We start from the raw sequence: 16,658 nt of genomic DNA on the forward strand, positions 1-16,658 counted from the left end.
ATTTTAGGCTTGCCATAGAGTTGCTGGTCGATGTGCCAGGAGATTACGTGTGAAATATGGCACTGCTTGCTTTAAACTTCACAACAGTGCAAGCACTTTGGCCGCAGATTAGTCGCGTGTGCGCATGCGCATGCGCAGTGTATGCACTACTGCAGCTGTTGCTCCGCATTCACCAGTAACTGAGGAGCGGGAGGTGAGTACAGCTAACGGCGGGGAAACGTGCAGATAATCCCGGCTGGTTTTGTCGCAGACCCGCTAGACGTGTACACTACTGTTTACACACTCACACAGTGCGCGCAGATGTGCAGCGGGTTAGTTTAAGGCGAATTAGGCAGGTTCGTCACTGCGCGGTCGGTCGCAGGAAGCGTTGTTAATGTTAGCTCCGAGGCTAGCGCTTCATAACAAGGAACTGCGGCTACACTGACTGCAGCAGGTCCACAGCCTCCTGCCTGCCTGCACACCTGCAGCCGGACACAGGCGGAGATTCTAGTCAGTTAATCTGTTTTTACTAAAGTCGAGATTCAGTGGGGGTGAAAAGGCGATAACTAGCGTTAAATACCTCCACAAGCCGGGGAGCGGACTCACTGACGCTATTGTTTTACTTCCAGGAAGTTTAACTGGTCAGCTGGAGGAGTTACTGGCCAACATTCACATTGCTTCAGCAGTGTTAATAATAGCTAACAGTCTCTGTGCTGTAGGTTAATTTACACCCAGTGTACACTGTTTGTACAAGTATCTTTTTTATTTATTTAAAGGTGCTAGGCATCTCATTCAGGTGTTTTACAACTAACTAGCTAGCCAACTAACTGTTCGTTAACCTAGGGAATAGTCTACATTAATATAATACCGCTATACCGCAAAATCATTAACGCATCAAGACAGTATCAAATCACTGTTCTCTTAAATGAAGGGTAATAATAAAGGGATAAAGTGTTTTTGTGTTTCTGCAGGAAATGGTTATATGCTGGTGTTTGTTCAATGTAGGTCAGTTCAGTTTTCTGACCATTTGGTGCTAAATGCAAAAGTAGAAAATTGGACATAAAAAACTCATTGTTATATTTTTAAATATAGTGCATTGTAGAAGAAATTAGTTTTTGTTTTTCATCTCTGCCCCACACAACTGTGCCGCACAAATGATTAAAACGCTTTTTTTCTTTATTTTCTGTTTTTGTTCTTGTAACAAAAGTAATTTGTAATTTACCATCACATTTATGTTACAAGTTACAAAGATGAAACAATCTGAAAGGCTGCAATTTAAAACTAGAAAATTTAAGAATTGGATGAAAATCAATTTCTTCTTCACTATATTGATTAGAATTACCCTATTTTCGAGTTTCGCCTCAAACGGTCCAAAAATTAAACTGCTAAAGGTTTATCAATTCAAGTTTCTGAACATTTAAATTTCAGGAAAAGTGAATAGGTTTTCAGTTTGTTTTATTTTCCTCTATTTCTGATTGTAAAGTGCAACAATTTAAAACTTAAACATTGATAAAATAATCATAACGTTTTTCTTCTTTACAAAAAAGAAAAAATACATTTACACAGATATTTCTGTTTTCAAATTTGTTTTTAAACAGTCAGAAAACTGAACCGAGAAATATTACACTGACCATGTTTTGTATGTTCTTAATTAGAAATTGTATATAATTTTTCTCACAGTCTTCATAACGGTTCAAGATGAGTAACGTTACTTCTTGGAGTGATCGACTTCAGAACTACCCGGACCTGCCTGCCAACATGGATGGCTTGTCAATGAAGAAATACAGGCGAGAAGCCTACCACAGGTACACAGCTTACTTTAATGTGTTACAGTTTTTAGAAATTACCTTGTGACCTGTGACCTTGACAGAGTTTCTGTCAGTCTGTACACACAATTAGTTAATAGGAGAGGATAGCAAAGTCTTTCTTGAGTTCCACCTCTTGTTATTTTAAAACTGTAAAATAAAAAGAATAATAATATTAATACAATGGAAAAACAAATTTTGCTTGAAGTTTTAAAGAAATATTTGGTACTCTTTAACTACATACCTTTTTTTCATCTGTTCACAGTAACAGATTTTTTTCTATGCCACTGTATCAGACAACTTGATCAGTTATATATTAATTAACATTAAAATTTTATATTGTCTTTATATGTACAATGTTAGTCTTTTGGAGTTGTTTTATTCCAACATAATAGACTGTTTCAGGACCGGTGGAATGTAATTTGTGTGTTTTTGGCGCTTCAATGCTTTAGGAGTAGTGGATTCATGTTAAAAAGTTGTCATTAAAGAACCTCAAATTTCTTTCTTGACTGATGAATGCTGTCAGTATTATTTGATTGTTCGTTCTCATCATTGGTATGGTTTTAACTTTATTGGTTGTGATTTTATTAAAATGTGTAATTTTTCCATGTCAGCTGAATATGGACATGTTTGCCAAAAAGGTTTGATACATATGAACTTGTTAGGCCAACTTCTTAAATTAAGACTATACTGGAAATATGGACAATCAGTATAATTACAGCAAAATAATAAAATTGAAAAGGTTTCAGTAAAGGTATTTAATGCAGAAATAGATAGAGTTGGATGATGAACATATGTCTAAATATATATTGATATGTTAGTTTGACCAAGTTAATCAGCTAGCTATGGTTTGCAGTTTTGTGGCAGCCTTTCCTGATTTTACTTATACATCAGAAATGATTTAGTCCAAGTTTTAAAAACACTTAAACACCCATAAACGGCAACAACAGGGAACAGAGCACAATGCATTTTTTTATCGTTTGAGCAAATAGTATTAACTGACAAGGAAACAGTCTAAGCCCTTTGTTTGCCCTTTTGTTTATTCATCAGCACTCCAGCACTGTTATTGCTATGCAGTGGCAATAGTTAATTTATATACTGTAGTAATATACAGCACATGTATTCCTCTATTACAAAGCTTACCAAGGGAACTGGCCCAATGTCATCCTGCTATGAGGTACGCTACAGTTTTGTCGTTGACCTGAAATACTGACTTTTGTAATCGATGTATTCTCCACCAAATCATCAGCACCTTTTCTAAAAATCTATTCTAAACAGAGTTCATCTTTACTCACTTGGGCCTATGCTGTGGCCCCAGATACCCATAGAAAGACCAGTTTTTGGTCTTAATGGGAATTCATATGTGTGGAGTATCTCCTTCGTTCTCATCATTACTCTAACACATCATTCCTTCAATTTAATATTTTTGTTAGACATTTACACATAAAATATGCCATTTCTGTCCTGTATTTTAGACTATAGTAAGATTACCTTTGATTCTGCCTTTAATTGGGTGAATTGAACAGAAATATTAATATTGCTGAATGGTTTCTACTTTTGGGTGGTGTGTGTGTGTGTGTTTATTGTTTATATTATATTCATGTTAAAGATATTTAAAGTATTACGTCTAGATGTTTCCCATTTATGATGTTTTTTTTTAATTATTATTATTATTATTATTATTATTATTATTATTATTATTATTGTCTTTTTTTTTAGCATACACTATATGAACCAGTGTGTACAGACACTTTTTTTTTTAAGAGTATGTTTAGCTACTTTACAGTGCACCAGTTACTATAATTGGTCAATTTTGGAGCAGTTACGCATGAGTTGAGCCATCAGGTAGATAGAGGAGTATAAAACCCCACAACACTGCTCTGTGAAGAAGTGGAGATGACATATCTAGAGTGTTCTAGCCTATAGCTCTGGTATAAGTTGAAGAAGCTTTTGAGTGAAGAATTCTAATAAATCCTTACATCAAAGTTCCAAAATCATTTAAGGAAAACACTCCCTATTCTTACCCTTAATTTTAAAAGAGGTTATGTAGGAGCAGGTGTCTGCAGACGTTTGGACATATAGTGTATGTACTGTGCGTAAGGTTGTATAAATATACATACACATTTGGGCATCCTTGATCACATTACATGTGGTTGATTCTATAGAAAACATATCTTAATTTACCTATTAATTTATAGATATTTCTTAGTTTGCACTTTTTTTTAAGAGGAGAAATATATAGAATTTATGCTTTTGACTGTATGTTGTTAATAATTTATTTTTTCTTGTAAATGTAAAGTCTGAATTTATATGAACAATCCTCAAACAGAGTACTCTAGGTAGATTAGTAGGCAGTGAATTTGTTAAATGTTTTTATATCATCACCTTCCTTCTGATTCTGAACATTTCATGTACTTCCTGAAATAAGAATGTATGGAATTAACTGTAAATTATGGTGTTATTTGTAAATCATGTTATCATGGGTAAAGAAACTTTTAAGAATTTTATGGAATATTGCTTGTGGTTTTTAAAGGCTGTTCAGTAGTGAATTTCTATTCATTGTAATAATTCACAAATTTCATCTAGAAACCTCCTCATGTAATAATAACACGTGTGTAAAATAAGTAACAAACAGGTTTTGTTACTTATTTCGGCTAACTGCTAATTTGTCATAACTTGATTTATTTACAAAATTAGAAAGATCATTTTGCTGTGCTCTATTGTTTTTTTAATTACTGTGTTTCTGTATTTTTTTATTACATTCTTTGCCAGTGTACATTAAATGCATTACCCTGTCTTCAGTGCTGTTTAAGAATACCTTTACCTGCTGTTTGTCCACATGAGCCGTGCTTACTTGTTCTAGCCAGTACCCTGACTGTGTTCTTTGCATCCTCAGAGTTTTTGTCAACAGAAGTTTGGCAATGGAGAAGATAAAGTGTTTTGGCTTTGATATGGATTACACTCTGGCAGGTAAATTCTGTGTGTGATCTTCAGTTCAACCATGCATTTAGTGTGTAGAAGATGTATTCTTTATTTACAGTATCAATTTTTATCTTTTTAAATGTGAAATATGTTCTATTTTAGCATTATGTTATATTCTTTCTTACTAGTCCTCCACAATAATAATCTACATGAACCTGTAATTTAATCCATGGAGTCATAGGGTTGTTATCTAGTACTAGACTTCTAAAAGAGTCTGGTGACAACATGGGCATAGGACGTAACAGCTCTGTAAATAGCTCCTATCTCAGAATGGAACAAGTCTAAAGACCTTGACATTTTGAGATGAGAAAATTGCATATAATAATTTCCATAACATCCTAATATTGTAATCCTACTTGCGTTGGGTAGACAGCCTCATAAGCATGAGCTATGACCCATAAACAGGTCCTAATGTTTACAGTGTGTAAGGGTCTGTAATTTTACACCCTGGACTCGGGTGGGCCTGCTTGTGGATTGAAAGTGTGTTTATCTCTAAACTTAACCAAAAGTTGTGATGCAATAAAGCTTGCATAGTAGTTAAAATGCTCATATGTGTCATATGAACCGGACTGACACAATAGCATGAACCTGGTCTTGTGTAATAATGCTATTTATAAAGGAGGTGAGCTGTATAGCTGTAGGCCTTGATTACAGTAAACCAGCCATAAATCTGTTGCCCCATGGGCTGTGTTGCTTGGTTGCACATTGCTACGTGTCCATGATGAGCAGCTGCTGGAATGGGATTTCTGAGGAGTATATTAAGGGGGTCAGGCTTCTCCATTTCCCTTTTGTTATTGCATGACAGTTACACTTTCAGATTGTATGATAGGCCATACCATATTTACCCAGATGAGATAAATTTTCTGTAACAAAAAAGACATTTGTATAGAGTGAGGCTTGTTAAACATTTTGTCCTGTTCCCTGAATACATCATTTGGAACATAACCCTGGGCACAGCTTAGTTAAAATATTTAGCCTAATTTTAAGTCTGTCTTAGCTGATAAGTTGAGTGAACATTAACCAGATTTAATACAGATTTAACCAAAAAATATACAGCTCTGAAAAAAATTGAGACCACTTCAGTTTCTGAATCAGTTTCTCTGATTTTGCTATTTATAGGTAAATGTTTGAGTTAAATGAACATTGTTGTTTTATTCTATAAACTACAAACAACATTTCTCCCAAATTCCAAATAAACATATTGTCATTTAGAGCATTGATTTGCAGAAAATGAGAAATGGCTGAAATAAAAAATATGCAGAGCTTTCAGACCTCAAATATTCATAAAGTTCTAAAGGTTCATAAATCAGTGTTTGGTGGAAAAACCAAATCACAGTTTTAATGCATCTTGGCATGTTCTTCTCCACCAGTCTTACACACTACTTTTGAATAACTTTATGCCACTCCTGGTGCAAAAATTTCAAGCAGTTCAGCTTGGTTTGATGGCTTGTGATTATCAATCTTCCTTTTGATTATATTCCAGAGGTTTTTAATTTGGTAAAATCATGATTGTATTTTTTTACAGAGCTGTATAGATTTACTTAATTTCTTTTAAGGGTTTGCTGTTTATATTGCTCTTTTAATCATAGAACTTTCATACTAAATGATGAAAGGGCAGCTGATGAAGATACCTGGCATTTAATCATCTAAAAATGGTATGCAACATTCTAAATGACTCTGAATGATTAAATATTGCTGGTGAAAAGAATACAAGTGCATCAAACAGCTGCTTATTTGTGTTAAAGTCTCACAAATAAGCAAAATCTTATAGATGTGTAAAATTAAATAGATACATATAAAGAGGTTCTTGTAATGACAGACTGGAACATGGAAGAATTTATAGAAAGACACATATTCATCCTTAACTCAGTTGTTCTGCACTTAAATTTTCTCAACGTTGTTTTCTGTATTTTTCCATCATTCTGTTTACAGTTTATAAGTCTCCGGAGTATGAATCTCTAGGCTTCGACCTAACTGTGGAGAGACTGGTTTCCATTGGTTACCCACAAGAGCTTCTAAACTTTGTCTATGACCCTTCTTTTCCAACCAGGTAATCTGTTTAATAGGTTGTTGTTTCTGTAAATTAATATATCAGTTATAAAGCTCAGTGAGGCTTTATTACATCTTATAAATATTGCTGTTATTCTTATCATTCTTCAAATAAGTCTATTTGAACTTTTTCTACATTTAAGAACGAGGTAAACACATTTCTAATAATTATTATTATAATCAATATTATTTTTTTACAGAGGCTTGGTATTTGATACAACGTATGGCAATTTGTTGAAAGTGGATGCTTATGGCAACATATTGGTTTGTGCCCATGGTTTTAACTTCATGCGTGGGTGAGTAATTTTAAAGTATGTGATATTGGGTCGGTTTCCCGGACAGGGATTAAGCCTGTTCCTATACTATGTTTTTCTCAATTTCCTTCACAAAATATCCCTTTAAAATGCTGTGTAGTCCAAGAACAACTTTCAACCCTGTCTGGGAATCCAGCCCTTTATGTTTATGTTCTTAAGTTGTATATTTGCACATAAATACCGATCTTAACTCTATTGATATCTTATTTGACCATGTTAAATATAGTTAATACATTTTTTCAATTTATGTGTATTAGGCCAGAGATTAGGGAACTGTATCCAAACAAGTTTATACAACGTGGGGATACAGAGCGATTCTACATCCTTAATACACTCTTCAACCTCCCTGGTAAGGAACCTCATCTGATCATTTTTAAAACTGATGCTAAGTATTGCTAATCCACTGAACTATTTACATCATGGGCTATATGCATTTACTTAATCAGTTTTTTTTTTTTTTTTTTGCTTTCCTCAGAGACCTACCTTTTTGCCTGCTTAGTTGATTTCTTCACCAACTGCTCCAGATACACTAGGTTTGTTTATGTTTAGCGCATTCTATAGTTTGAACAGTAATATGTAAATATTTCCTTATGATGATTTTTTCCACTTATGTTTGTGTTGATTCCCGTAGCTGTGAAACTGGATTTAAAGATGGAGATCTCTTCATGTCCTTCAAAAGCATGTTTCAGGATGTCCGGGATGCTGTTGACTGGGTCCATTTTAAGGCAAGAAAACCTGAGAGTATATTCTCAACAACAGCCTTTATTTATAAAAATACATTTTATATTTCATTTATCTAATTATTTATTGGATTATTGGATGTTTAATGTACTGTGTGTCGTATTTCTTAGGGTTCCCTAAAAGAGAAGACAGTTGAAAACCTTGAGAAATATGTAGTGAAAGATGTGAGTAAACACAATGAACTTTTCCATATTAGTAGTGATAGATACTGTTAGCTTATGCCCTTTTTTATATTTGTATAGATCACCCATTTATTATATTTCTCCCTGCACCTCTTTTTTCTCTCTTATTCTCTCACTTCCTCAAACAAGGTCAAGCTGCCTCTTCTGCTCAGTCGGATGAATGAGGTTGCCAAAGTGTTCCTGGCCACTAACAGTGACTGCAAGTACACAGATGTAAGGGTTCTAGATTATGATACATTTGTTGTCTTTATCTACCTTGTTTATTTTTCATAACTCTGTATTCATAAGTTGTTTCTTTATTTTATTATTTTTGCAATTATTTGGTTTGCTATCTGGTGTCAACCAAAGGAAGAGGATGAGTTCCTTTTTTCTTGGTTCCTCTCAAAGTTTCTTCCTCTTGCTCTAAAGGGGATTTTGTGGCTGCTGCTGTCTTCCATTGCATAGCATGCTTGGGGTTAGGACTCCAGATCTCCATTAAACTGCTTTGTATTAGCATCTGCTGTTAAAAGCACTATATAAGGGAGCTTCAAACATCTAAGCAGATTAAGGCACTGGCACTATGACCTGAAGATTGTTGCTGATTGCTTTACCATAATCAGCAGGAACTTGCTGCCCCTAGGTGGGTGGATGACGCCCCCACCTTTCATCACTCTCATTGTGATGCTGGCCGGCACAGGCAATCTGCTGGCTGAAGTATCAAGGTTTTCTCTAAGCGTGTTGGCTGCTTGGTGATGCTGCATTGGCGGCAGTAAAAAAAAGTTGATGGTGAACTTTATGTATCGCCCTTGTCTTAGCAAGTCCTAGAAAGTGGGTGAGTTAATTGGCTCAGCTAACTTGGGAAGAGAACTGGTATGAAGAAAAAAACAAACAGAAATGCTATCATCATTTATTTAACTTTTTCTTGTTCTGTCTTGTTTTTTCCTTCAGAAAATCATGACGTACTTGTTTGACTTCCCTCATGGTCCTACAGTAAGTGACTATTTATAAAAGAACTATACCTATTTGTACACAGCTGCTTACTGTTTTTGTCTTATTTAATTTTTATTATACTAAAGGCTTTAAAAAACTTAAAAGCATGTTAGAGTGACACTATATTTTATCAATGAAATTTCTGTCCTAACATGCAGTTTGTGTAACTTCCAGGCAGGCTCACCTCATCGGCCTTGGCAGTCATACTTTGATCTCATTCTGGTTGATGCTAGAAAGCCTGTGTTTTTTGGGGAAGGCACAGTGCTGAGACAAGTGGATACGGTAATTTGAACATGTGCTTTTATTCACACAAACTCAACAAACCTCTTTGCTTCCAGTGATAAACCAGACTTTAGTGATGATACAGCGATATTGGTACACTAAATGTGGTTTTGATTAATAATTCATTAATTTGCTTTTACAGACCACTGGGAGGCTAAAAATTGGAACATACACAGGACCACTGCAGCATGGAATTGTATACTCAGGTGGTAAGTGCAATTACTGCTTCTGGATGACTCATTCAGCAGCTAGATTCATTCAGTTATTCATTGGCTGCAGCAAATTTTCAGCTTAGGTAGCAGAATTTTTTTTATTCAAGTTTATTCGGGGTTCCTATTCCTATGATTTGAACATATCTTGTTCCCTACAGGTTCGTCAGACATTGTGTGTGATCTATTGGGGGCGAAAGGGAAGGACATCTTGTACATTGGTGATCACATTTTCGGCGACATCCTCAAGTCCAAGAAGCGTCAGGGTTGGAGAACGTTCCTTGTAATTCCTGAGTTGGCTCAGGAGCTGCATGTCTGGACTGACAAGAGCTGTGAGTCTCTGTTTGTTTCTTAGTATCTGCATGTACTGGGGTGTAACTTTGAGGACAAAAATGTTTGTGCCCATTCTATTATTTATTTTATAGAAAAATATTCAGATTTTTCCCTTGTGTGTTGTGTAGATGTGAAAATGGTGACTGAAGACACTTACATTCTCACCACTGCCATATGTGATTAATGCTATAACAAATAGTGATACGTGCTAACAAAATGTATTTAAGCAAGATCAGGAGATACTTTTATTAACTTTACTATTAATGGATTTTTTTGTTTTAATTGTCAATGTTAAAGTGTAAACACACACGATTAATTTGAAATCAGTAATACTTTTTTTTTTTTTTAAACGCAATTAATTATGGCACCAAGTTTGCCCCCAACTTTCGCTGTAATCTGCCCCACCCCTGCCCAATGCGTGTTTTTTTTTTTTGTTTTTTTTTTTTCTTCTTTTCTTCTGGACAGGTTTGAGAATTTGATCTGGTCTTGATCCGACCCAGCTATCAAATATTCTACTTTTTAATTGAGCTAAACTGCTGATAAGCCGCAGTTTAATCGGATATATTAGCAAGATAATATACTGCTATGAACAAACGCTGTCTCTGCTGCTCCATGCTGTTTACATGCGCAGTATATGCAGAAATTCCTGCTGACATCTACGCTGCACATCCCATTAAAACACTGTGTTTGAAAGCACAGCAGCAAATTTTCAGCGGTCTGTGTGAAAGCCGGTTTTGTCATGCATACTTTTTTTCAGCACCCCATGTTGGATTTATCTCCCTCTAAACATACCATACAAGTATATATTAGTATTTTTAGTGACACCACTACTATAAATATATTTGCATTTTGTATTTCTGACATCTCTTCCTTTTATTTACATTTAAATATCCACTATAAAATGTTGCATCTTAAGAACAACAAGGGCAATGAATCGCAGTATTCACAGAATATTGTTGTGATTAATCTACTTACGTTTTTTAATCAATTGACGCCACAATTTTTTAAAACTTCATCAAAGCCATTTAAAGCCATCAGTGTGTGGAGACAGAACTGACCGTTCTGTTCTTTTTTTACAGCTCTTTTTGAGGAACTGCAGAGTCTGGATATTTTCCTGGCAGAGCTCTACAAGTGAGTGTTGACTGTGTGTGTCTGTCTGTGTGTAATTAAGGGAAGGACAAGTGTCATTCCATAAGTCCAAAGCCGTTTGACATGTAGATAACAGAGTGGACATTCCGTTCTATTTTAAGAGAAGCAGCCTGCTGCTTCGTTTACGTTTTGCTCGTCTGTCGCCGTGCTGGCTCACTCTTCTTTCCGTCACTTTTCAGCTATTGCTTCACTCCTGCCCTTTCTTTACAGGCATTTGGACAGCAGTAGTAATGAGAGACCTGACATTAGTTCCCTGCAGAGAAGGATTAAGGTTAGAAACACGATCAGTCTCCTTATCCAAAATGATTATCAGCATTATGTTAATGGACATGAAAATGATCAGTTTTTAGGACTGTGAAGTTTGTGTCTGTTTTCCACAGAAAGTAACACATGACATGGATATGTGCTACGGAATGATGGGTAGTCTGTTTCGCAGTGGATCCAGGCAGACACTCTTCGCATCACAGGTGATGCGTTATGCTGATCTGTATGCTGCCACCTTCATCAACCTACTCTACTACCCCTTCAGTTACCTGTTCAGAGCAGCCCATGTACAGGTGAGTTCGGCCTATTGACATTAATATTAAAATTCTTGTACATTGGGGTTAACAATGGAAGTACATGTAATTAGTGCATACAGTATAATGGGAAAAAATGGTCAAGTTATATAAGAAGTTTCTAGACAGTGAACAAAGATATTAATATACAGCTCTGGAACAAAATAGAGAAACCACTTCAGTTTCTGAATCTGTTTCTCTGATTTTGCTATTTTGTTGTTTTATTCTATAAAATATGGACAACATTTCTTCCAAATTCCAAATAAAAATATTGTCATTTAGAGCTTTTATTTGCAGAAAATGAGAAATGGCTGAAATAACAAAAAAAGATGCAGAGCTTTCAGACCTCAAATAATGCAAAGAAAACAATTTCATATTTATCTAGTTTTAAGAGTTCAAAAATCAATATTTGGTGGAATAACCCTCGTTGGCATGTTCTCCTCCACCAGTCTTACACACTGCTTTTTGATAACTTTATGCCACTTACTTTTGATTACATTCCAGAGGTTTTAATTTGGTAAAATCAAAGAAACTCATAATTTTAAGTGGTCTCATTATTTTCTAGAACTGTATTTAATGTGGAAACAATTTCACATCTCTCCACCATATGTACAAGGAATGTCATATTTTCAGTATAATTTCTTTAATTATTTTTCATCACTCCCTGTTCTGTTTGCAGTAAAATAACTGTAAATAAACAGATATATTTTAGTAACATTTGAGCCATTGTCCTCAAGCTTGTGTATTACATTTACATTATTACCACAAACAAACTGCTTCAGAGTTCTGTTAAGGCTAGACTGAGATCACCTCCTCTTAAAAAGTCTTGGTTATGTTGTTTTGGTCTACACCAAATGCGATTACAGCATTCACACCTGCCAGAACTATGCACATACTATAGTCGGATATGAAAATATGGTTTGTTACCATGTGTTCCTTATGTGTTATTTTCTTCTGCAGATGCCTCATGAGTCCACTGTAGAACACACTCATGTGGACATCAATGACACCGAGTCACCCATGGCAACACGCAACCGTCGCTCTGTGGACTTCAAAGACTACGAGTGCAAGAGGCACCAGCTGACACGGTCCATCAGTGAGATCCAGCCTCCTCATCTGTTCCCTCAGACACCACAGGAGATCACACACTGCCATGACGAGGACGATGATGAGGAGGAGGAGGAGGAAGAAGAGGAGGAAGAATAGACAGGTTTTAGAATTAGTATAGAAACATGGTTAGAAATGTTATCAGGTTAGAAAACGGTACATTCACCAGAGCATTTATTATCCATAGATCAACTTTATTCTTGGATAAAGAGAAAAAAATAATTATTTTTTTCCTGCTGTATTATTCAAGATTCGGTTATATTTTTAGAATTGTAAGTGTACATTCATGGCTTAAAAGCTTTGAGGGTGCCTTCTGTTGTTCAGGCTTTGCTTTATAAGTGAGATTCACTTTGGAACCCACAGTGGAACTCTCACTGACCAAACTCTCTTTTTTTTTTTTTTTTTCCCCTCCTTCCACCTCTCATGATCCGTGATAACATTGCAAATGTTCCAGTTTGTTACCATGCCAACTGCATGATACTGAGAGAACAAATACGACTTGTATAGTACATTTGCCTTATTCTTAGCAGAACCTTAAAAATAATAGCTGCATGCAGTGACATTTCATGTGGTGAGGAGTGAGATTTTGAGCCTCCCAGAATTAAACCTTACATGCATGATGGGAACTGTGCTCTATTCTAGACCTCCATATCTCACACAGTTAGCCAATGCCTGCTGTAACCAGTGTTGGGCCTGTGACATTCAACAACAGGTCAGTCATTAAGGTTTTTGTTAAGCAACTGTATCTATCCTAATTGATTTAATTGAGCTGTTAGTACAGCTGTATCTTTCTTGTAATGTTTATTTCCATTAATGGAAAGTGATATTATGCATAAAACGGTTCTTCTTCTACATTACAGTTATGTTTTTTTGTTTCTTTCTCTTTAAAAAGCTAAAAAAAAAAAAAACAATACAATTGAGATAACTGCCATATTAGATATCCGTTCTGAGTAAAACACAGCCACACAGTTTGAGTTACTCAGCAGCTGTGCTAGGAAGGCAACTGCATCAACGCAAAAATCTCCGCAGCCATAAATGAGGAGTGCATGGCATTAGTTGCCTGCATGCAGATGCAAGATTACCTCACTGCTTCACAGTGTATTTTGATTATGCATCATCATGCCTTAAGCCATGTAAAGTACTATAAAAGGCGTTTAGATGTTTAGATATTCAGCTGTTCAGTCTAATGCTGAATCTGATTTTCTGTTCTACCTTCTTTTTTTTTTTTTTTTTTTTTTGGAAATGTCCAACTGCTGGATTCTCATTGTGTTCTTTTTCCTGATGTGCTACTGCAGTGCTGCTTCTCCCAAAATAGTCTATCCTGTGTCTATCCTGGACTAGTGATTAGAATGATTTAAAAAGGCTCTACTTTGACCCAATTTCTTTGTTTTTATTGCCTGCTAGTCATGGACACTTGTAGACCAAATGGGACACAATTTGTGTGTAATCATTCAGTTTTGATTTATTGTACTTGACTCCTGATTAACTTGGTTCTTGATCGGCCCTCGTCTCACGCAGTACTGCTTGTTCTATATGCATCGAATATATTTATGCAGATGTGAATTTGACCCTAACATCAACAGCCACATGCTGACGTTACAACAGGAAATTATAATAATTAAGCAATATAAATCTGTTGAGTGAAAAATGATTTGAATGAAAAACGCAGATTAAATGATCTTGCCTTGCTCTTGCTGTTCCTTTGATATGCTGACTGCTGTACTGTATATATATCCAGCCATACAGTTGCATGTGTTCTGTGCACTTTTGAACAATCTCATCCATCAGTGTTGCTGATAAAAGGAGACCTTATTTTTCTGACCTTTGGTGATTTGGTTTGCTCTGGCAGCTGAGAGCAGGAACATGGCCACAATCAAAGACTGCTTTACTGTTATGCCTGTTATGTGTGGGCTTAGCAGGCCTGTGAGTCACACTGGCTTGTAATTGTTTCATTACATAAAGGAAAGGCACAATTATGCCTTTCTTTTCAGATTTGTTAAAAAGGTGTGATCTGTTTTGGTTATTTTGTTTGTGGGTGTTTGGTTTGGGATGTTTTTTTTGTTTGTTTGTTTTTTTTTTTTTTGCATTGATTACAGTGCAAATGTGTAGAGTGAAATCATAATTTGTATTATACAATCCACTAAGAACAGCCTCATCTCAGAAGAGGTATTCATTAGCCTGCAGATCAAGATCTAGATCTAGACTGCACTACCGATTGAACCCTGTTTATATTTGGTCCTTTTATGACAATGTTTGCATCTGTTTGCTTCATCTTGAGTTTTGAGAATCCGGATTATATCTGGATATAGTTAGAAATGTGTGTAAATGCTGCTAAGAAGCATTCAAATTGTATGCAAATGATAATTCTTAAACCACTCAACAACAAATGCTATAGCAGTGCAAACACATCCCTTCCTTCAAGATGCATTTGGCAACTGAAACAATCCAGATACTAGTCACATTGTGTGACCAGGTCTAAACAGACCTGAATAGATCTGAATAAAGCCAAGCCAAGACATGCAAGTGTAAATGCACCTCCTAAAACTGATAGAAATTCAGTTGCTTTAACCACACATGAGACCTTTGAGCCACGTTAATGCTGTGTAAACACATCTGACCCTTCAAGACACATTCAACATGCATAAACTGAATTGATATTTGATTAGATATATTGGTTTATAGTCTACATTAAAATTATAGATATAAAAAGGGGTTTATAGAGGATTATAGACTGCTCACACTGTTAAAGTGCCTCTGAAGAAGCAGGTGCAGGGAGGAGGCTAAGAACAAACAGCAGGCATATAAAGATATGGCAAGAGCCTAGTCATTTTTTTCCTTTTTTTTTTTTTTTTACAATTAAGTGTTTTTTGTTGTTTTCTTTTAAATATTGTGTTTTACAAGATATTGTCATTTTTGCCTAGGTTTAGGCAAAAAAACAAAAAGAAAGAATGTGTCATGGATAACGTTTATAATCTGTAATCAATTACTGTAGAAATAAAGACTATTTCTCTTATGCCTTTGTTTTGATCATTGCTTTTAAATTGTCTTATACATTTTGCAAATAATAGTGTGAAACTATAAATGGTGACTAACAGCTACCTTATCAAATCCAGAGTGTCAGAAGTTTGGGGTTTCAGACGAGGGCCAAAGGTTTGTGACTCTGACCACAATTCTGCAACAACCAATGCAGATACATTTGGGATGTCTGAACACACACATCCGGTCTGGTTACTTGTTAAAAACAGTACAGACAGTCATGTGTTCAGCAACAGATCTTGTTGAACAAGTGTCCACTTGTGGTTCCAGCTTTCTGGAATCAGCCCTGTCCTTCTACTCATCAGAACTATTACACAACCTTTCTAACTCCTGCTTTTTCTCTTTCTTTCCTTTCTGCTTTCTCTCTCTATCTCTTTTAAATGTATGGGGATGCCCTGTTCCTGATGTTCCCATCCTGGCTCTCCACTGCCCGCTGTGTTGTACTCCAGCTCTGCAACCCTGCACTGATTAACATTAACACACTCAGTATCTGTTTCTATATTAGCCATAGCTCTATAGTTTGTGCCCATCACATTTTTATATTCATAAATTAGTACCTTTTATTTTAGCTAAAGTTCACATTAATTCTCTGTACTGTTGTTTTGTTCTGTTATTTGTTTGTACTGAGCGGGTCAACCCGAGTAGGATGGTTTCCTCTGATTGAGTCTTGGTTCCTTCCAAGGTTTCTTCCTCTTAAAGGGAGTTTTTCCTTGCCACTGTGTTACCATAAAATTGGCATCTCTGTGGTGCTGCTCATAAGAGGCGTGGACCTGTTTTTCTCTGTGAAGCTGCTTTGTGACAACCTTTGTTGTAAAAAGCGCTATAAAAATAAAATTGAATTGAATTGAATCTTCTGAACACAGCCTTCAGACCTACTAAACCTGGCAAATACTGAGAAAGCAGAATTAGGTGCTTAACCCCTTTCTGTATACAGGCTACAGGTGTGGGTGATACAAAACCCTTT

At 35.8% G+C, this 16,658-nt stretch overlaps 1 protein-coding gene across 2 annotated transcripts; it reads left to right on the forward strand.

Moving 5' to 3' along the window:
- Window positions 1-99: 99 nt before the first annotated feature.
- On the forward strand, window positions 100-15,671 carry nt5c2a (5'-nucleotidase, cytosolic IIa). 2 transcript variants are annotated; one of them, XM_007249458.4, is made up of 19 exons: window positions 100-193; window positions 1,660-1,784; window positions 2,923-2,961; window positions 4,681-4,754; window positions 6,699-6,816; window positions 7,016-7,111; window positions 7,387-7,478; window positions 7,605-7,662; window positions 7,761-7,854; window positions 7,981-8,034; window positions 8,182-8,265; window positions 8,980-9,021; window positions 9,196-9,303; window positions 9,446-9,512; window positions 9,674-9,844; window positions 10,925-10,976; window positions 11,205-11,265; window positions 11,375-11,551; window positions 12,512-15,671. In XM_007249458.4, exons 2-19 carry the CDS (start codon window positions 1,678-1,680, stop codon window positions 12,755-12,757), a joined length of 1,740 nt encoding a protein of 579 aa, XP_007249520.3. In that variant the 5' UTR covers window positions 100-193; window positions 1,660-1,677; the 3' UTR covers window positions 12,758-15,671. The 2 variants fall into 2 exon arrangements, with proteins under 2 accessions (XP_007249520.3, XP_007249521.3); XM_007249459.4 differs by lacking the exon at window positions 2,923-2,961.
- Window positions 15,672-16,658: the final 987 nt, after the last annotated feature.

This window comes from Astyanax mexicanus, chromosome 7, assembly GCF_023375975.1.
Source record: "Astyanax mexicanus isolate ESR-SI-001 chromosome 7, AstMex3_surface, whole genome shotgun sequence".
NCBI classification, from domain to species: domain Eukaryota; kingdom Metazoa; phylum Chordata; class Actinopteri; order Characiformes; family Acestrorhamphidae; genus Astyanax; species Astyanax mexicanus.

Bases quoted from the DNA above. Each gene is read 5' to 3' on its own strand.
- nt5c2a (XM_007249458.4), top strand. From the start codon at position 1,678: ATGAGTAACGTTACTTCTTGGAGTGATCGACTTCAGAACTACCCGGAC. The intron at 7,479-7,604 runs GTAAGGAACCTC...TGCTTTCCTCAG, and splicing joins TACACTCTTCAACCTCCCTG to AGACCTACCTTTTTGCCTGC. The intron at 9,845-10,924 runs GTGAGTCTCTGT...CTTTTTTTACAG, and splicing joins TGTCTGGACTGACAAGAGCT to CTCTTTTTGAGGAACTGCAG.